Source organism: Geotrypetes seraphini, chromosome 1 (genome assembly GCF_902459505.1).
Source record: "Geotrypetes seraphini chromosome 1, aGeoSer1.1, whole genome shotgun sequence".
NCBI lineage: Eukaryota > Metazoa > Chordata > Amphibia > Gymnophiona > Dermophiidae > Geotrypetes > Geotrypetes seraphini.
In genome coordinates, this window is record NC_047084.1 from 245,684,718 (window position 1) to 245,707,158 (window position 22,441).

At 43.0% G+C, this 22,441-nt stretch overlaps 1 protein-coding gene across 2 annotated transcripts in view; it reads left to right on the forward strand.

Annotated features, from left to right (window-relative positions):
• The window catches only part of FAM184B (family with sequence similarity 184 member B), a 76,881-nt gene extending 59,321 nt beyond the window's left edge, over nucleotides 1–17,560 (forward strand). For both annotated transcript variants that reach the window (XM_033929840.1, XM_033929916.1), the window contains exons 9-13: nucleotides 1,553–1,699; nucleotides 2,345–2,462; nucleotides 7,925–8,029; nucleotides 15,809–16,008; nucleotides 17,240–17,560. In XM_033929840.1, coding sequence (XP_033785731.1) covers nucleotides 1,553–1,699; nucleotides 2,345–2,462; nucleotides 7,925–8,029; nucleotides 15,809–16,008; nucleotides 17,240–17,330 — 661 coding nt within the window. In that variant the 3' untranslated portion in view covers nucleotides 17,331–17,560. The remainder of the gene's footprint in view (nucleotides 1–1,552; nucleotides 1,700–2,344; nucleotides 2,463–7,924; nucleotides 8,030–15,808; nucleotides 16,009–17,239) is intronic.
• Nucleotides 17,561–22,441: the final 4,881 nt, after the last annotated feature.

The following is a 22,441-nucleotide window of genomic DNA, read 5'->3' on the forward strand; positions in this document are numbered from 1 at the left end:
TAATTTAAAAATGAATTAGGTGCTGTTAGGTGGCCTCCAGGACCAGCGCCTAGTGGCGTCTAGTGATGCTGAAGCCCGGAAGTGGACACGCTTAAGGGTTGGCGCCGGACTTTGGTGCCACTAGGTGCTGCTGGCCGCAATTCTACAAGGACCCTAAGTGCTGGAAATGTATGTCTGTAAAACCCTGGCCTACATTTCTGGCACCTAGGGCCTTTGGTAGCCGTGATTGTGTATGCAGCGCCTTTTCGTGACCGACATGCAGCAGGCACCTGTTTTGTAGGTGCCTGCCACGGCAAGTGCTGCTTACAGAATCAGCCCCTTTAATGTATAGGAAAGTCCTGTATTAGCATGCAGAAAGCTAATTTGGTAGACATATCATTGGGGAACAGGGAAATACCTACTGCATCTGAATATAACTCACCTTGAGCTCCTACTGAAAAGGTGGTGAGCCAAATCCAAATAAAGAATAATAATAAATAGAAAATGAATGTTAATGGTGAACAGAATACTTGGTCTCAGCCACATAGAATAGATACCAAATACACATTAAGGGGTCAATATTCTAAATGATATAAGTGGGCAGGAGTGACTCCAACCCACTTAAATCACCTGGGGCTGCTGTATATTGGCTCTAACCAGCCATTTTGGAGCCTGGCCATAGAGAAGTGTTAGGAGAACAGAGCTGGGGAGAAGCTGGCAGTAAATGGGTGCCAGCAATATTCAGTACTAGAATCTGTACAGCTAAATACTACTACTACTATTTATTATTTCTATAGTGCTGAAAGGCATATGCAGCACTGTACATTTTAACATACAATGGACAGTCCCTGCTCGAAAGAGCTTACAATCTAATTTAGACAGGACATTTCAGGGTTGGGGAGATTATAATGGGTCCACGTATCTGACAGCAGTGAGGGGGAGTTGAAGAGTTGAAAGCAGTTTCAAAAAAGTAGGCCTTTAGTTTGGCATACGGCGCCGCAAGAAAGAAGGGACGGAGTCTGGAGTTGGCAGTGGAAGAGAAGGGTACAGATAAGAAGGGCTTGCCCGATGAGTGGAGATCATGGGGGGGGAGCATGGGGGAGATGAGTGAGTTGAGATATCGGGGGGGGGGGGGGCTTCAGAGCGAATGCACTTGTAGGTCAGCAAGAGGAGTTTAAACTGTATAAATGAACAGGGAGCCAATGAAGCGACTTGAGGAGAGGGGTAATGCGAGAATAGTAGCTCTCACAGAATATGAGTTGCGCAGCAGCATTTTGAACGGATTGAAGAAGTGAGAGACAGGTGTGCGGGAGGCCCAAGAGAGCAGATAGGACTGCAGAAAAGTACAGTCCTTACAATACCTGATTAGCATAGAGAGAATGGTAAAGTTTGGAGCACTGCTGTCCTAAGTAAAACAAAACAAAAAAAAGTCATGTGTACTTTTACGGCGGTTGCTATTTTATGAACAGGTCATCATGTGCTTGTGTGGCTACAAACTCACAAAACTGACTTTTTTTTTAATTGCCCCCCACAGTGTGTAATGTTTAAATCATTCTGAACATTTTATTTAAAGGTTAATGGAAGAAGACCTTGAAGCTAAACAGAAAACTGAACTGGAGGCTTTAAGACAGGATCATAAGAAGGAAATCCAAAATTTGGTAGTCGACTTCAGCGGCGCTCAGGCACATCTCCAAGCAAAGATAGTTTCCTTAGAAAATGAGTAAGTGATCAATTATTTATTATTGGATTGAACCTCTGTGTGCTCAGGAAAGAGCAATATATTTATTTAAAATGCTTTTAAATGTTCTAAACATAGAATATGACAGCAGATAAGAACTGTCAGGCCTTCCCTTCCCTTGCCAGAGGTGATCAAAATGTGTCAATTTTGTGAATTTATATCTGCTGACTATATTTTGCTCTATATTTGTCTATTTTTCTATAGTTGTTACTGATTGCATATTTTAAAGTCATCTGCCTTGACCTCTTTGAAAAAACCCCCGAATATAAATGATACTTAACATTTTCTGTGCGTACAGTGTGCTTTGTGTTTTTTAGTTTTGTGGTTATCATTATGTATTAATTAGATTATATTTTGTGTATATGAAAAATGGATGGAAGAAATTGCATTACAATTAGTACTATTATTATGGGGGGAAAGGGTCCAGGCGGAGCTTGGGCGGGGGAACTCGGTTGATATTTCTTAGGCTTAGGGGATACTTGGCTTGAAGAAGTTGAGAAACACTGATATAAACAATAGCATTAATATTTTATAGAAGTTATTATTTGTTATCTAGAACTATTTTTGTAAGTCACTCAAAATACCAATGTTACATAGTGCCTGAGAATGTTTCAATTTCTTACATAGACTTAAAGAACTAAAAGCAAAGCCAAGAAAGTGGGAATCTAGACTAGAAGATCTACAACTCATAGGTCGCTTGCAGGATAAATTAACCGAGAAAGATCAAGTTGTCAAAATGCTCATGGTAAGCACATTGTTGCCATTACACTATGTAACATAGAAACATAGAAATAGACGGCAGATAAGGGCCACGGCCCATCTAGTCTGCCCACCCCAAGGACCCTCCCCTACCTTTCTCTGTGAATAGATCCCACGTGTCTGTCCCATTTGGCCTTAAAATCAGGCACGCTGCTGGCCTCAATGACCTGGAATGGAAGACTATTCCAGCGATCAACTACCCTTTCAGTAAAAAAGAATTTCCTGGTGTCCCCGTGCTGTTTCCCGCCCCTGATTTTCCACGGATGCCCTCTTGTTGCTGCAGGACCCTTGAAAAAGAAGATAACTTCTTCCACCTCGATGCGGCCCGTGAGATACTTGAATGTCTCGATCATATCACCCCCTCTCTCTGCGTTCCTCGAGAGAATATAGCTTTAATTTATCCAGCCGTTCCTCATACGGGAGATCCTTGAGTCCTGAGACCATCCTGGTGGTCATTCTCTGGACCGACTCAAGTCTCTGCACATCCTTACGGTAATGCGGCCTCCAGAACTGTACACAGTACTCCAGGTGGGGCCTCACCATGGATCTATACAATGGCATAATGACTTCAGGCTTATGGCTGACGAAACTCCTGCGTATGCAACCTATGATTTGCCTTGCCTTTGATGAAGCTTGCTCCACTTGATTGGCAGTCTTCATGTTCTCACTGACGATCACCCCTAAGCAGTGGCGTACCTAGGGGGGGGCGGGGGGGGCGGGCCGCCCCGGGTACCAGCCCTAAGGGGGTGTTCCCGGCCTTGCCGTTCAGTCCCCCGCCACCCCCGAAGGACCGCTCGCCCCACTGACCTTCCTGCACCACCTGTGAAGCAGCCCGCAGCAGGATCGCGAAGTCAGCGTCAGCATCCCTGCGCTGCTTCCTGCGCCGCGATTCCGCCCCTCCTCTGACGTCAGAGGAGGGGCGGGACCGTGGCGCAGGAAGCAGCGCAGGGATCGCTGACGCTGACTTCGCGATCCTGCTGCGGCTGCTTCATAGGTGGTGCGGGGAGGCCAGGGGGGCGAGCGGTCCTTCGGGGTGGGTCGGGGCATCAGGCCTTCAGGGTGGGGCGGGCGGGCAGGCAAGCAGGCTTTCAAGGGGGAGGGGGTGACAGGCAGGCAGGCAGGCCTTCAAGGGGTGCAGGCCTTCAAGGGGGGCAGGCAGGCCTTCAGGGGGGTGCGGGCCTTCGGGGGGGGTGTAGGCCTTTGGGGGGGTGCAGACCTTCAAGGGGGTGCAGGCCTTCAAGGGGGGGAACAGGCCTTCAAGGGGGGAAAGGCAGGCAGGCCTTCAAGGGGGGGACAGGCCTACAAGGGGGGGGGACAGGCCTACAAGGGGGGGGACAGGCCTTCAAGGGGGGGACAGGCCTTCGGGGGGGTGCAGACCTTCAAGGGAGTGCAGGCCTTCGGGGGGGGTGCAGTCCTTCAAGGGGGTGCAGGCCTTCAAGGGGGGGAAAGGCAGGCAGGCAGGCCTTCAAGGGGGGGGGGACAGGCCTACAAGGGGGGGAGAAGCTACAAGGGGGTGGTACAAGCCTTCAAGTGGGGGACAGGCCTTCGGGGGGGGGTGCAGACCTTCAAGGGAGTGCAGGCCTTCGAGGGGGGGGGGTGCAGGCCTTCAAGGGGGTGCAGGCCTTCAAGGGGGGACAGGCCTTCAAGGGGGGAAAGGCAGGCAGGCAGGCCTTCAAGGGGGGACAGGCCTACAAGGGGGGGGGAGAAGCTACAAGGGGGTGGGACAGGCCTTCAAGTGGGGGACAGGCCTTCGGGGGGGTGCAGGCCTTCGGGGGGTGCAGACCTTCAAGGGGGGACAGGCAAGCAGGCCTTCAAGGGGGGGACAGGCCTACAAGGGGAAGGGACAGGCCTTCAAGGGGGGTGCAGGCCTTCAAGGTGGGACAGGCAGACCTTTAAGGGGGGACAGGCCTTTGGGGGGGGACCATGATTTAGAAGTACACGGAGGGAAGGGGGTGTTCAAAGAGACATGCATATGCCAAACTTTGGGGGGGGGGAAGAAATAATGGGTCTGAAAATAGAGGAGAGGGAGAGAGATGATGGACCATGGGATTTAGGGAGGGAAGGAACAGAAAGGGAGAGAAATTGGACACAAGGGATGGTGTGGAGGAGGGATAGAGATACTGGATAGGAGGGTAATTAGGAAAAGAAACGGAGAGATGGTGGACTCTGGGATGGTGGGGAAGGAGGGAGAGATGCCGGATGAAAGGGTATTTAAGAAAAGGTGGATCTGTGGAGGGAGATGAAAAAAAGGAAAGATACCAGACTTCCTGGGAAGGGAAGGGAAATGGAAAGGGAGGACAGAGTTGGCAGATGGATGGTTAGCATGCAGAAAGAAGGAGACCCTGGCAAGCAAGTTATCAGAAGAAAACCAGAGCCTTGGACCAACAAGATTTGAAATATAACCAGACAACAAAAGGTAGAAAAATTAATTTTATTTTCTGTTTTGTGATTATAACATGTCAGATTTGAAATGTGTATCCTGCCAGAGCTGGTGTTGGACTGCAAACGTGAGCTAGGATTTAACAGAAAGAGGAAAAGTCCTTTTTGTTTCTTTATTTTATTTACACCACAGCGCCAGTGTGGTTAGGAGAAGCCAAAGGGGGTGAAAAAGCTATAAAACCCACCAGGAGTTTTGAAAAAAATCACCCAACTGGGCAGGAAAATCGAATTGAAAAACCAATTCAATAGGGCTGAATCGAATCAAAATTTTTTTTTCCTGTATCTGGCAGCATTAGTTTGCGCTACTGTCTTAGACTTTAGGACCTGGGATTGGGGAGAGATGGCATCCTCAGTACTTTATAATGCAAGTGAAACGAGGATTTGGTCAGACTTTTGAAGGGTCTGCAGAAAAAAAATATTGTATAGGCCGGGGACATGAGACAGCAGGAAATGGGAACTTTTCTTCCTTCTATTTTTGTGAATGGAAAGGCTGAGGATGTCAGAGAGGTCAGTTAAAATATGTGCTTTATAAGAAAATATAATAATGTGTTTTATAAAGTTTATAGCATAGCTGGCCTACCCAGTGAGGTGTTCCTAGTGGTGATGGTGGCAGCGTGTCAATGTGTTGAGAGGAAGAGGTGGTCTGGGAAATTCTGCTGAGCAAACTCCGGGCCCATTTCCACCCCCCAGTTAGTCCACTCCACTCAACTGATTCACACACTGAGTGGGTCTTTGGGTGTTGTTTTGGGATCTCTTCCAGTGGTTTATCTCCTTTTGGTCCAAGGAAGGAAACTTTGTTATCCTTAGCATTGACCTACAGAATATGTTTGTAACAGCGCTGCTTGTGTGGCATTAGGCTATGTAGTGATCGAAAGAAAAAAACAGACCTTTGCACATTTTTGCACTATATGGTGGGTGTATGAGGAGATTCACATTTCCTGCACAGCTAAGTCCATGTGAAGTTAACTTGTGCTGTATTTGACATCTAGCAAGGTCTCTGTTTGAAAGGAAAGATCTAAACTTAAAAATGAAGTGGCCAGAAGTTATGGTAAAAGCAGATAGTGTAGCTGGTTTTAAGAAAGATTTGGACAAATTCCTGGAGGAAAAGTCCATAATCTGTTATTAAGACATGGGGGAAGTGTCTGCTTGCCCTGGATCGGTAGCATGGAATGTTGCTACTCTTTGGGTTTTGACCAGGTATTAGTGTCCTGGATTGGCTACCGTGAGAATGGGCTACTGGGCATGATGGACCATTGGTCTGACCCAGTTAGGCTATTCTTATGTTATGTTCTCATCTGTAGGGGCCTTTGTTTTCACTTCTTATTTTAATGTATTTTTTTTCTGGGAACTTATCAGTGTTTTTTATAATGGGAACAAAAATGGAAGAGAATTAATGTGTGTGGAATGGGGGGGTAACTAATTTCTTCAGCTAAATAATTCAATCCACTTCAAACAGACATAGGAGAACTTGTGCACCATTCACACACCCTCCAACCAAAAACGTCAAAAGAAAAAAACTGTTCGACAACCTCCTAGCCATTCGAGCTGCAACACTCGACCCCCAACTCTACAACCAATTGATATCAACCACAGACTGCAAAACCTTCAAAAAGAAATAAAAACCCTTCTATTCAAAAAACACATAAAACCGAACTAACACAATCAGAACTGTCCCAAGCATCACCTGCAACTACTCCATATGTACTTCTAATGTCATGACAATTTAGACATAATTTATGTTATGTTATGTTTGGAATAATGGTTACATATATGAGGTTCAATAAAATAAAATTTTCACTGCCTGTTTCTATTTTGACCATTTATTCCATTTCATGGTTATTGCAAAAAAAAAAAAAAAAATTTTTTTTACATGGGGGGGGGGTGTCAAAAAATGATGGGCCCCGGGTGCCACATACCCTAGGTACGCCACTGCCCCTAAGTCTCGTTCTGCTTCAGTTCTTGTACTGTATGTACTTATATATTGTTACAGAAAAGGTAAACCTGGCCAATATCTACTAATATTTTTCCTACTGTGCTCATATACAGTATGTAGAAGATAAAAATTCAGTTAATCAGCAATATTAATACCAATGCTGTAGAAGAATTTAAGGAATAAATGAACCTTGAACAAATCAAAGAATATAAATATCTAGGTTAGTGATTGCGAACATGCAAAGGGGCATTTCAGATCAAAAGGAAAGATTCAGTTCAGACCACAGGCAGCCGTTCTGTGTGGCTGCCGCTGGCCTGCAAAGCCAAATACTGTCTGTATTCTTTCAGAGGCTTCAAAGAAAATTCAGTATCATTTAATGCTGCCTTGATTCATTTGCATTCATTCTACATTTATATCCTGGATGTACTGTGCCATCTGTAAAATCTTACTCTTTGGGCTTCAATCTCACTCCTTTGTGTGATAAATCTTAATCTATGAGATAGTTCACCATTGCCATCTCTGATTTTCATTATTTTTTGGGGTGGGGTGGGGGAGAAAAGAGCTGCATTTTACTATGTCAGAATTTCACATACATGGCATAGTGAACTGGACTTACCCCCCCCCTCTTGGGGTTTTTTATTTTACAAAATCATAATGCATTTTTTAGCGCAGGCCGTGGTGCTAATAGCTCCAACACTCACTATGAATGTTGGAGCGATTACCGCAAGGGCTGGTGCTAAAAACCGTGCTACAGTTTTGTAAAAGGTGGGGTTAGTTTTGTCTTTTTTAAGTGAATTGATGTTTGTAGGCATTGTGGAGGCTGTTAATGGAACAGCTGTGCTGGCTCTTCTACTCCTGTTTGTTTTAATGACAATTGCTATTCAACAAGTATTTGAATATCTGCCACTATTTAGAGGCCAGTCTGGTGAATAGAGTCCTAAAATTATGTGCCTAATCCTCCTAAATCCTAAATCTCACTTATTTGAGACCTTAGTCCTTGGTGTCGCAGTAGATCATTTGAGACCTTTACTGGGTGTTTATATATAGCAAAAATGTAAATACTTCTCTCTTGCTAGGATGAACGGAAGCTCCAAGCCACTGTTCTGTCTAACGTGGAAACACAAAGAAACAGATCATTTTCTTGCAACCCGAATCATGGGTGTTTGACTGCCACAATCAAAGTAAGCCATACAATTTAATTGTAGCAGATCATTCTGGGCCAGCCCTTGCTGCTCTTTATGAGGTGCTCCTTTTGGGCTTCTTGGGTTCCTGTGGGGTTAGAGCAGTGGTCTCAAACTCAAACCTTTTGCAGGGCCACATTTTGGATTTGTAGGTACTTGGAGGGCCGCAGAAAAAATAGTCAATGTCTTATTAAAGAAATGACAACTTTGCATGATGTAAAACTCTTTATAGTTTATAAATCTTTCCTTTTGGCTAAGTCTTAATAATAATATTGTAATTTATAGCTAAAGAGACATATGATCAAGAAACTGTTTTATTTTACTTTTGTGATTATGATAAACATACCGAGGGCCTCAAAATAGTACCTGGCAGGCTGCATGTGGACCCCGGGCCGCAAGTTTGAGACCACTGGGTTAGAGGGAAGGGAGCTCGATTGTGGTTTCAGAAGCTTGGAATATTGGGATTGAAAGCGATTTTGAAAGTGTGGACCTCACCGGATTCCCCCTCGTATTGGGGTTGGAGACTGACTATCCTTGAGTTATTGGGTTGGGAGGCTAAGGATGCACGAGGTACCTCCAAGCAGAAAAAGCAGTTTTTAGCTGTTTGGGATCCCTATCTTAATTCTCTACCACCTCAAAAACACAGCCAAATTTGGAATTTGCTTTAAGTCTACCCTGTTTTCCACTGCTTTTTGGTTTCCTTCTACCTCGTCTCTATTCTGGGGGGTTGGGAGGGCTAGCTTGGGGTGGGGAGTGTTGGGCGGGACTTAGGTGTTATTTTTGGTTATTTCCTGTCTGGTACCCTTTTTTTCTCTCTCTCTTGCTACTGGCCCTTGGGATGTGGGACTGGACATGTATTGGGGGGGGTTCTATCTTAGTTTAGAACACGTGGGAAAATTGTTGATGCCATGACTGTACCTTTCTGTTTCCGCTATTATTCTTGTTCTTTTATCATCAATAATTGTTTTGCATAATGGGAGGAGGAGGGGTTTGAGTTGGGACTCTTTCTATATTATATTGAACACCACCACTGTTCGTTTGTTGAGTGTATCTTCCTTTATTCAATAAAAATTGTTTGCACTTAATTGTAGCAGATCATGACATTTTAATTGACCTGCTGTATGTGTAGTCAGAATCATCCTGAGTCATATGTGGGGAGTTTGTGGTGCAATGGTTAGAGCTACAGCCTCAGTACTTTGAGGTTGTGGGTTCAAACCCACAGGAACAGCAAAACCAAGAGGACCCAAATTTCCACAGGAAAAAGATCAAATCCAAACAAACGAGACTGGGGAAACTCAATGTTCTCGGACCTCTGGTTGTAATTTATTAACAAATACTCTTGCCAGAAGCAAGATCAACAGTACAAACTCTATCCACATATGTTGTAAAAGGACCCAACACCAGCCGTGTTTCGGCTAAACACACCTTCTTCAGAGATCCAAGATGTAACGATACAGTCTTTGACATATGTGGAAAAAACTGTGGAAATCCGATTGTACAAATTAAGAAAAGCTCAGCGTAAGATTACGGTACAGAAGCAATTCAGATAAACAAAGCTCAGCATAAGATTGTGGTAATGTGAACAGTTGCTCCTGTACTCTTCACAGTACCGCAATCTTACGCTGAGCTTTGCTTGATTTCTACAATCGATTTCCACAGTTTTTTTCCACATCTGTCAAAGACTGTATCGTTACATCTTGGATCCCTGAGGAAGGCATGTTTAACCGAAACACAGCCCATGTTGGGTCCTTTTATGACATATGTGGATAGAGTTTGTACTGTTGATCTTGCTTTTGTCAAGAGTATTTGTTAATAAATTACAACCAAAGGTCCGAGAACATTGAGTTTCCACAGTCTCGTTTGTGTGGGTTCAAACCCTACACTGCTCCTTGTGACCCTGGGCAAGTCACTTGATCCCCCATTGTCCCAGGTGCATTAGATAGATTGTGAGCCCACCAGGACAGTCAGGGAAAAATGCTCAAGTACCTGAATGTAAACCACTTAGGCAATAAGTGGTATGTAAATACTTAAATAGTCTTTCATAGTGACTATTTTTTCCTGAGCGCCACTAAAATATGCAATTCTATGAAAAATAGTATCCTAAATTAATATTGGTGATCATATCCAAATGTTAAAGTAGCGGACTTGCAGTAACAGAAAAACCATTCCAAAGCTGGATTTTCTTTTCTTTTTTTAACTGGTGTGTTAGCTGTGTTAGTGTACTTTGTCAGGCTTTTATCAAGCTGTGCTGGAAGTTTTTAGTGTGGCCTGGCACAGTAAAAGCTTCAGCATTCATAGAATTCCTATGAGCATTGGAGCACTTATCTTACCAGCCCACACTAAAAACCTCTAATGCTTGATAAAAGCGGGGGTTTATAAGGTATTACATAGAAATGAAATAACAAAAAAGAAGATGAAATTATGCCTTTTGTATTGGCCTAACTTAATACATTTTGACTTGCTTTTATTACCTAACATTTTTCAAATTTAATTCTAATTAACTCAGAGTGAAAGGGCAGTTCCCAGAGGTTTCTATGGAAATAAAATAATGATATTTTTCTTCTCAGAAGAAATAATGGGGCCCTTTTACTGAACTTCAATAAAAACTAGTGTGTGTTTACTGCACATTAAAAAGCCTTACTGCAGGTGTTCTGTGGTAAAATGGGCAATTTGGAGAGTGAATGTGACAGCACTAATCAACACTTGAGGTATTGCTACTCCTAATTGATTAGCTTGGAGTTAGTGCAGGGGCCCTTACCACCTACAAAATAGGTGGCAGTAGGGGCTCACACATTTTATTTTGTGTAGTTGCTGTGTGCTAATAACAAAATTAGCGTGTGATCCAGATACAAGAGTCGTGAGGAAAAGATGTCAACCATACAGCAGTGGACAATCCTTTGTTAAGAGCCTCTTTCGCTTGTGACATTATCATGTGCACTGTTGCCAGGGGATTTTCTTCCTTCAGTTTCTGTAAGACCACCGAATGTGAATTGGAAACTAAGGAACCACATATATTTATTTAGGCGAGGGACGCTTGACAAATGCAGAATTGCTGAAACACTGTCAGTGTTGCGTATATGCTGCTGGCAAAATCAAGTTTGCTTTGGATTGCCCACTGCTGTATGGTTGACATCTTTTCCTCATGACTCTTGTATTTGGATTGTTCTCCTCGTTGTAGAGGCCTCTCTGGCTTTTCTCTCTGGTCAAATTAGTGAGCGACCATTAATTTGGAAAATGGGAAAATGAGCTATTTTCTGACTATGGTAAAAATGGCCTTAGCACATGGGAAAGACCTTTGTAAGGGCTGTGCTAAGGCCAATTTTTGTCACAGCTTTAGTAAAAGGGCTCCAATATGAGCTATATGAGTAAAAAGGAAGCTGATTGAATTTAGTTTTCCTCTGAATAAAACTAAAGCCCCTCTTTACCAAGTTGCATTAAAGTTTTGTCGTTACCATGTCTAAAAAAAGTTGCTAAACTTAATGTGCAGTAACTGCGTAGTCTCTGCGTTAACCATTGGCCAGCATCTTCCCATATAGGTAACATACCCCCTCTTTTACATAACCTTAAGTAGTGCAATTTTTAGCGCCAGCCATGGCGGTAATGATCATCGGAGCTGTTACTGCCGTGACCGGCACTTAAAACTGCACTACAGTTTTGTATAAAGGGGGGGGGGGGGAGGATAGAGACAATGGCACTCATTTTTAAAGCATATGGACATCTCAAAATGGCCAAAAAAAGTCCATCTACCAAAAACTACCAAAAACTTCTGAAAGGCAGAATTTGGATGTCCTACACCAGTGGTCCCCAACCCTGTCCTGGAGGACCATCAGGCCAATCGGGTTTTCAGGCTAGCCCTAATGAATATGCATGACAGAGATTTGCATATAATGGAAGTGACAGGCATGCAAATCTGCTCCATGTATATTCATTAGGGCTAGCCTGAAAACCCGATTGGCCTGGTGGTCCTCCAGGACAGGGTTGGGGACCACTGTCCTACACTACAGTTCATCCAAATAGCAAGGGGGGGGGCACGTTGTGGGTTTGTCTAAGGTGGGACTAAAGAGGACCCAAATTTAGAACATCCAACTGGAAGAAACATCCAAGTCAAAAAGAAGGGCATCCTAAGTAAGTCCTGTTTCAATCATGTCTGGGATATAAAATGTTCCTCTGATTGAATATAACCCCTCCTTAATCCCACTGTGGTTACTTTCCCTTTCTCTCAATCCTGAAAGTGACATAAGAAAGGGAAACTAGGCTCCCTGACAACATTGGGTATTAAGGGCAATCTGACTACAAAAGCAAGCAGGTCTGAAGGTAGACTGTAAACCAGGGGACCCAGGTTCAAATCCCAATTCAACTCAATTCCCCGCCCCCCTTTTGTTTTTAAATGTGAGCCCTCAAGAAGCAGAGATATACCTACTGCACTTAAATATCAAATGTACCTGCAAAACCTGAGGGCTAAAGAGATAGTGAATATTCAGGTACAGCAGCTACTGCTTTCCATTCAGTTGTGTCTGACCCTTGGACACTGTAGGCCAGTACTGCACTGGCTACCAATAAAAAGAAGAGTTCTATTTAAAATAGCGTGCATGGTTCATAAAGTGGTAAATGGGGATAACTTGAAGGGACTCATCTCCATAATAATCAACAGTTTGTTCCAAACTTCCAGAGTTGCGCAATGGCACAAGTTAACTTTTCCAACACCTCTAAAAGTTCACAGAAAAAAATTGAGACCAGCTTTGCACTTCAAGATCCCAAAACATGGAACCATCTCCCACTAAATCTACGAAAAGTCTCTTCCTACTAACACTTCAGGAAATTGAAAACACACCTCTTCACTCTGCAATCTAGCAACTAATGGTCATTTGCATTCTTGACACTCCACTGTAACTACCATGACCGGTACTAATCTTACTGTAGGCAGCACTAGATCCTTTCTCTCTCTAATCTTATGACCTTTGTCGAATTGTAACCACAAATTCTACCATAACTGCTATGTCTGTTACAAATCTTATTGTAAGCTGCATTGAATCCATGTAGAAAATTGTGGGATATAAGAAATTGTATGGCATGGTTATGGCATTTGGGACCTATACTAAAATAGCACAGGTTAGTGGTCATAGCAGGTAGGTGGTCATAGCAGGTGACGTATCATCCAGGGGGGTAGGTTCAAATACCACTAGTGGAACTTTGTACTGGGGTCACAACTAACATGAAATTATGGGATTGCCAAATTTTGTCCTAAAAAAAAAAAGCAAACACGTTGTCCCACCCCCAATCCCACACAAACCCCGTTTCTTCAAGGCAGCGTCTGTGCATGCATGGATGTGATGTGGATGTCACACGTATGCGCATAACATAACATCCACGCACATGCCGAGTTTTGAAACCCAGTCTGGATGCCTGGACAGTCCTCTAAAAATCCAGATGTCTAGTAACCCTATGAAATTAGGAATAACTTCTAGCACTTAGGCTCTGACGTATTTAGAGCTGAGAAGTAGACTAGTGGACTATAAACAGGGGACTCAGGTTAATTTCCCATATCAGCTATCTGTGGCTTGTTGCTCTAAGTCACAGGGGTAGGCAATTCTGGTCCTCGAGAGCCAGAGCCAGGTCAGGTTTTCAGGATAGCCACAATGAATATGTATGCAAGCACTGCCTCCTTGAGATGCAAATCTATCTCATGCATATTTATTGTGGCTATCCTGAAAACCTGACCTGGCTCCAGCTCCCGAGGACTGGAATTGCCTACCCATGGTCTAGGACAGTGATCTCAATCTCGCGGCCCACCAGGTACTATTTTGAGGCCCTCGGTTTGGTTATCATAATAATATAATAATAACTTTATTTTGTATACCGCAATACCAGAAGCAGTTCAGAGCAGTTTACATAGGAAGAGACTACACAGACAGCGATGTTACAGAGAATATTGTCAGTTACATTGGTAGAGTAGTCGGAAATGCAATAGGTGTGTCAGAGATACAACAAGGCAGGGAGGAATCAGAAAAATTTGTCAGAGATAGGTTTTGATTGATTTCCTGAAGGCTTGGTAGGATGATGTGTTAAAAATGAGGGTGGTTAGACATTTATTCCATTTGCCAGCTTGGAATGACAGTGTTCTATCAAGGAATCTCTTGTAGATACAGCCCTTCATGGAGGGGAAGGCAAACAGATAGGTGTTACGTGTGCGGGAGGTGCCTGGAAATACGAAGTGGTGTGACAGGTGGATTGGGGATGAACCTGTTATGGTTTTGAAGCAAAGGCAGGCAAATTTGAAGATGACCCTTGCCTCCATTAGCAACCAGTGAAGTTTTCTGTAGAACAGGCTTACATGGTCTGACTTTTTGAGACCATAAATGGGACGGACGGCAGTATTCTGTATGATTCTCAGACGTTTGATGGTTTTCTTAAAGGATCCAAGTATATGATATTACAGTAGTCTAAGGTGCTTAAGATTAGTGACTGAACCAGCAATCGAAAGGAGAGGAAGTCAAAGTAGTGTTTGATGGTACAGAGTTTCCAGAGGGTGCAAAAGCATTTTTTAATCTTGGCAATCTGGGCATTTTACAAAAGTAAAATAAAACAGTTTCTTGATCATATGTCTCTTTAGCTATAAATTACAAAATTATTATTAAGACTTAGCTAAAAGGAAAGATTATAAAACTATAGAGTTTTACCTCATGCAAAATTGGCATTTCTTTAATAAGACATTAACTATTTTTTTCTGAGGCCCTCCAAGTATCTACAAATCCAAAATGTGGCCCTGCAAAGGGTTTGAGTTTGAGACCGCTGTTCTAGCAGTATAATTCTCACTTTGGGAATGAGAGATCCTGGGTTCAGTTCCCATACAAGCCCTTTCTGTGCACAAGAGAGGAGCAGAAAAGAGCTGTTCTATTCAGACTTTCTTAGTCTGACACGGTATGGCTATTCCTATAGATTGGTAGTATGGAATATTGCTACTATTTGGGTTTCTGCCAGGACTTGTGACCTGGACTGGCCACTTTTGGAAACAGGATACTGGGCTAGTCTTATGTTCTTAACACATTTGCAGAGTAACCCACTTTGATAAATACAGCCCTAAGTCTCATGTTAATTTAACAATAGCCCATGTTGATAATGCACTTTATCAAAATGGAGGCTAAGGAGAGAAGTTAAGACATGTATGTTATTTTAGCACAAGTTGGATTATTTTAGCTCTCGCTGATGTCACTTCCTGTTTCCTGTCTGACAGAAGGCAGCAGAGGGAAGCCTGGGGGGCTGGTACCAGCAACAAAAATAAATCACTGCTGGTGCTGGGAACACCTGTAAGGTACACCTGGGAGGGACAGGGTTCAGATATAGAAGGGTAGATGCTGGGAAACCATGCAGTTGAGAGGAGAGCAATGTGATGCTGTCACTGGGTGGACCCACTGGTAAAAGGGCTAAAAAGAGGGGTTTCTGAACATTTGTTTAGTCTGAGAGAAAAAACAGTATTTGTACATTTACAGCTTCAGATATTTTGCTCCTGATTGGCCACCTCACAGATACCAGTTGCAAAGCACATGTCCTTTCTACATGCAAACTTTGTATTTGTTAATTTTCAAAGGGAAACAATCCAGTGGTTTTCCTTTGAAAATAAGCTGCAAAATATTTGCATACAAAATTGCCCTCACAATCACACATGGGTAATAAATTGACATTTAAAAAATTAACATAAACTCAAGATATTTACTGTGTATTTGGTGTGCATAATGTGATGACTTGTACATGCATAAAAATGGTTTGTAAAATACAAAACAGAGAAAGAAAATGGAAGAAGCACCCAACCGTGTTGTCAGCGTTCCAAACTTAGCTTCGCATGAGAATCTTTCAAAGGGTGACTTAATCCTGAAATGTGGCACCCCTCCAATAGCAAAATCTCCAGGTGTAGAGCAGACACCCTGCACTAGAAGACCTTGCCAAAAATCAGCTGAATTCTTGGATTCTAAACCCATAATAAGGTACTGTAAATATATTTGTATTGAATTTCAGAGTTATGTATGCCAATGTATAGCGAGTCTGACAGATTTTGTCAAAATCTGGGTTAATGAGGAAGGACCCTATATAGTGATGCAGTAAGAGGGGATAGGGGGTGGACTGCCCCAGCGTACCTCTTTAAACATTTGCCAGCATGAGCAGCATCTTCCACTTGCTGCTCGCATGAGCCTTGGCTCCCTTCCCACTTCACTTCCTGGTCTCAGGACCAGGATGCGACATCAGAAGGGAGCTAAGGCCTGCGCAAGCAGCAGGTGGAACATGCTGCTCATGCCTACGAACATTTCATGAGACACACGGAAGATGGGGCACTCAAGCAGTGGGGAGTGTGGGGAGGGTGCTTAAGCAGTAGGGAAAAGGGGGGGGGGGTGCACATGGCCAGGCACCACCACCCCAGGCATTAACCGCCCTCTCTATGCCAGACTCTATAAAACATGTTGAAGGTTTCAAACATTTCAAATCCTACGTTTAATGATTTGAAAACATTTAAGCCAATCCCTGCATAAGTATAGGCACTTTTTTTTCTGCTTGTCATTTGTTGAAGTCCTATGTGCTACATTTATGACTGTGTTAGCTGCATATTGGCCAGAAACAATTTCAGTCTCATTCATCATGTGTGGTTAAGCCAATTAGCTTTTCCTATTGATTTGCCACGCTATGCAGACTTTATACAGTCACTCTAATAATATGACTCAGGCCCATGTTAAAAAAAACCCTACTAAGTTGAAAAGACGATATGTTAACTTTGGCTAGTTATATGCAAAACAAAGCAAAAATGGCTGGATTTTCAACTAAATATTCTCTTACATCTGGCTGGTCATAATTTGACTGTCTAATGCAGCTGGGTGACCTGGCTAATCTTAACCAGTTAATACTGGAAATTAGGCAAGAAGGAGCAAATTCTACATATGGCACCAAAACAATTGGCACCGTCTAGAATGGTGCTTAGCGCGATTCTATAAAAGATATGTACACCTAATAAAATCATGCTAAGCACCAGTGTGTTACATAGCTTTTAGGCACACCCATTTAAGCTAATTGGTTCTGGTATACTTTACAAACACAATTTAAATGTATGGTATTTTGATCTCAAATAAACTTGAGAAGCAAAGGAGCAAAGTGCAGAAAGAGCAAATGCAATTTTCATATTATGTTTTTTTATGACTATTATATATATATTTCTTCTTATTTTACCAGGACCCAAGGGAAAGAAATATCCAAAACCAAAGAATCTCAGGACCATGCTCCCAAACGTCCAGAATGGTTTACTAAATATTTTTCATTTTAAAATGTGCTTTCAATTTGGCACTTCATTAAAATCAGTTGGCATTTCTTTTGGAATATGTCAAATGGGCTTCTGTGAATGCCATGAACTGTTTAATTGATTGGGTCTTGTAATAAATGTTCATATTGAGTAGACACTTTGTGTCACCACTTCTTTGTTTTCTACAGCGAACCTTCTATGTTCAACACTCGCAAAACACTATCACACATATGATCAATGTAGATTTAAGGTCTACTCCTGAAAGAAATATGAAGCATCAGGAAATGCTGTAGAGCAAATTATTTCAAAGGTAGTTACAGGTGGGATAGTAGCCTAGTGGTTAAAGACAGCATGTTAAGAATCAGTGAAAGCAGTGTTCAAATCCAAGATTTCACACTAGCACTCTTTGTGACCTTTGGTAAGTTAGTTCACGCTCCAGTGTCTCATGTACAAAATTCAGATGGTGCAAAAGTATATAATATATAAATTTTTTTCTATAGTTGGCCCCTGACTCTGGAATCAGTTGCCAACTTTTATACACAAGAAAAAGATTTTATTTTTTTTAAGGTAAGGTCTGAAGACATATTTTTGAAATATGCATATCTGTGTTTTAATTCCTGTTTTGTTTTTCTGCAGTTACATGGTCAAAGAAAGAAAAGCTATTAGTTTATTGGAAAAAATGTGAAGATGTATTTATGAAATACTGCATATTTCAGCTTTTTCAATTCTGGGGCATAAGGACATTTTTCTTATCAAACCTTTCAAATCGCTATTTCTAAACCAATTTTGTAGATGGATTTCTATGCTGTTTGTCTTCAGTGCATCTAAATCTCTCAAGGGGGCATGTTGGAGACATATTTTGGGCAGGACAAAGGTAGGCTTATGATTTAGAAGTTTTTCTGCAATAATGAAACATTGCAGAATACATCCAGGGAAGAATTTAGAGGTTTAAGGCTAGACCTGTTTTACACCCCCTTTTACAAAACCGTAGCATAGTTTTTAATGGCGGTAACAGCTCTGATGCTCATAAAATTCCTATGAGCGTCAGAGCGCAGCCGGCAGTTTTGTAAAAATAAAAGGGGGGGTGGTTAATAATGAATAAGTGCAAAATATGCCCAAAATATGACCACTGGAAGGATGAAGGCATGACCCCCCTACACTCCCCCAGTGGTCACTGACACCATCCCACCCCTCCAAAACTATGAATGAAACAGTAAATATCTATCTGTATGGCAGTTTCAGATGTTATAGCTACTCCTATCAGAGAAGCAAGCAGGTTTCTGGAGTAGCATTTATCAGTGTTCTCCCCAGAAATTTTTTCCAACCAGGTGGCATGAAAAAGTAGCCGGGTGGGGCGGGATGGGGAAATTTGGTGGTGGGGAAAATTAACCCCCACTTTTACTAAGGTGCGCTAACATTTTAAGCATGCGCAAACTCCTGCACTACGCGGGAAAACCAACGCCAGCTCAATGCTGGCATTAGCGTCTAGCGCGCGTGGTAATTCTGCATGCGCTAAGCACACGTTAAAACCATTTTCGCAACTTAGTAAAAGGAGCCCTAAATGTGTACTTTTTTAAAGTTAATTATTATTATTTTCCAATGCTCAATATGACTTCCTTTTTTAAGGTCCGACACTTGTGCCAGAATATTTTTACTAAATTTAAGAAGCATCCAATGCTAGAAGGGAATTAGTTATTTGCCCTCTTTTAAATGGTACAGAGCAGGGGTGTCAAAGTCCCTCCTCGAGGGCCGCAATCCAGTTGGGTTGTCAGGATTTCCCCAATGAATATGCATGAGATCTATTAGCATACAATGAAAGCAGTGCATGCAAATAGATCTCATGCATATTCATTGAGGAATTCCTAAAAACCCGACTGGATTGCGGCCCTCGAGGAGGGACTTTGACACCCATGGTATAGAGGTTTAAAAAGGGAAAGGTGTTAATGAAATCATTAGGTTCAATCTAGCCATTTATTTCTGCATGAATTTAAACAACTAAAAAAAAAATAGATAAATATAGCTCATCCAGTCATACAAGAATGGCTCTACAGCAGGAGTGCCCAAACTTTTTGGGCTTGTGAGCTACTTTTAAAATGACCAATTCAAAATGATTTACCAACAATAAAATGTTAAAACATACAAAGCACACTGTACGCAGAGAAAATGTTAATTATCATTTATATTCCGCGGGTTTTCAAAGAGGTCAAGGCAGATGATTTATGCAATGTCACCTCAGGAACAACTATATAAAAATAGACAAATATACCCCCTTCCTTTTTACTAAACCGCAATAGCGGTTTTTAGCGCAGGTAGATGCACTGAATACCCTGTGCTGCTCTCGTTGCTCATAGGCTCCCTATTGCACTATGGCCTCCCTTTTACTAAACCGCTATTGCGGTTTAGTAAAAGGGGGGCCATAGTGCAAAATATAGACAGCAGATATAAATTCTCAAAATGGACACATTTTGATCACTAAATTGAAAATAAAATCATTTTTCCTACCGTTTTGTCTGATTTCATGAGTCTCTGGTTGCACTTCCTTCTTCCGACTGTAAATCCAATATTTCTTTCTTTCTGCCACTTCCCTTTTCTGTCTCTTTCTTTGTCTCTCCCTGACTGCCTGTTTCTCTCTCCCCCTGCCCCTTTATTTCTGCCTTTCTTTCTTTCTCTCCCCCTGCCTGACTTTCTTTCTTTCTTCCCCTACCCTCCCAAGCCATCACACCGATTTCTCCACTTCCCCGATTCTTTCCCTACCCCCTAAGCCACCACGCCGATTTCTCCCTGCTGCTTCCCTGAGCTAGGCCAGGCACGTACAAGTGCTGGACTCACAAGACTTCACCTCTGATGTCAATTCTAATGTCGGAGAGGAAGTTCCAGGCCAGCTAGGCAGCGATTGGTTGGCCTAGAACTACCTCTCCGACGTCAGAATTGACGTCGGAGGTGAAGTCTTGTGAGTCTGGCACTTGTATGCACCTGGCCTGGCTCGTGGAGGCAGGAAGAAAAAGATTGCAAAGGCAACACAATCGACTCACATTGCCTTTGCGATCTACTGGTCGATCGCGATTGACCATTTGGGCACCCCTGCTGTTATGGTATCCTGTCCTGACCTGAGAAAAGGGGTTTAGACCTAAAAAAACCTGCCTTATTTCAATTTCCTATTTATAAACTTTAATTAATACAGTTACAATACTACTTGATTCTACATAAAGCAACAAATAAATTTTTTTCTACCTTTTGTCGTTTCTGCTTTAATCATCTTCTCTTCGCTCTCTTCTTTCTATTCAGCATTTGTCCTCATTCCTTTCCATGCAACATCTGTCCTCTCTTTGCCCCTTTCACCCAGCCTCTGCCCTCTCTCTCTATACCCCTTCCATCTACTGTCCATCCTCTCTGCCCCTTGCATCTACTGTCCACCTTCTCTGCCCTTTCCATCCAGTGTCCACCCTTTCTCTGTTCCATATGGCTTCTTCCCTCTTTCTATGTTCCTTCAATAAACTGTATATCCTGTGCCCTTTCTCTCCTTTGTACATGATTCATTTCAGCTTCACCCCCTCCCCTAGGCTCTGGCATCTTTCTCTTCTCCTTTCCTTCCTTCCTTCCCACTCCACCCCATGGTCTGGCATTTCTATCTCCTTCCCTTCTCTCCCCCATGCCCTGGCATTTCCCTCCTCACCCCATATGCGATGATATCTCTCCCCCCTCCATGATCTGGTAGCTCCTTTCTTTTCCCTCCCTCCCTCCCATGGTCTTGGTGTCTCTTGCCTCTCCTCTCCCTTCCCTGGTCTTCCTTCTCCCCTCTCTCCCCAGTTGGGTGCTGCTGCAGCAGCACTTCTCATCCCCCTCCCCAATTGGGTGCTGCTGCCGCATGTCTCTTCCCCTCCCCCTCCCCAATTGGGTGCACCAGCTTTTCTCTTGTCCTTACCCCCAAAATTGGGTGCAACAGCAACATTTCTCTTCCCTTCCCCCCAAAATGGGTGCAGCAGCAGAATATTTTTCTTCTCCTTCTCCTCCCCTATTCGGTGCAGCAGCAGCATTTCTCTTCCCATCCCTCCCAGCTCACAAACCTGTCGGTAGAGTCGCTAGAAAAGTTGTAAGCTTCCCTCCATCGCTGACCTATCTTTCATAGGTCAGCGACGGAGGGAAGCTTACAACTTGCTGCTTTTACTTGCTTTGGGCCTTTCTTGTTGCCGGGTCCTGCCTACTTTCTGTTTCTGTGGGTGGGTGTTGGAAGGCTCACCACACAATATAAGGAAGTTATGGTAAGATGTATACTTGGAACTTTTTATGTGAAATTCATAGGTACCCCACTGCTCTGCTGGGATGTCTATGGCCAGTGGCTTGTTTTGTGCATTTTTTTCTTTTGGACTTTTTTTTTTTTTCCAAAAATGGTTTAAAAGGATTGATGCACTGTCTATACACACATTTATGAAATGGCCTTTTTTTTTTTTTTTTTTTTTTTTTAAAAAAAAAAAAAAAAAAAGATAAATGTTTTCCTGGAAGTTATGAAAATGGTCATGTTACTGGATTTTTGTGCCTATGAAAAAAGCAGCTGACGCTGCCTTAACTCCTAGGATCAAAGTCTCAAACTGCCTCCTGAAGACCATATCCACTCTGTGGTCCTGTGTTTCCTTCAGTATAACACCTTCGCAGAACACTGAGATGACTGGGGCTGAAGCAGATCAAATTTTGACTCGCAGAGACTCAGTAATAATGTCTGGCAGGGCCGAAGACTTGAACAGCCACTGTATGGAGGGATCCTTTCCTGGGTCCAAGGCTGGGACTCCATCCTGATCCTCAACAAAGAAGACCGAATTTCTCATCTGGGAGGACTCACTTCCAAGACTGAACTTTTGTCTCCCGAATCCCTGTCCAACAGTCAGGGAGGCGCTCCACTCTCATAGAAGACATGCTCTGAGGATTTTAGAGGCATGCACCGAGTCGCTCTTCAGCAGTCCTAAATTGTGTATTTTGGCTGTGCGCATTTGCTTGTCAGAGAAGATTAATGAACTCTGGGGTAAAGGCCTTAGTATGCAACTCTCCTTCCCCTTTAGATGGGAGATACCTCTCCTTTGGCTGTGGAACCTCTGTGGCAGTTTGGCAGCCGTGCCGCTGTTCCAGGGCTCCTGGGGAAATTT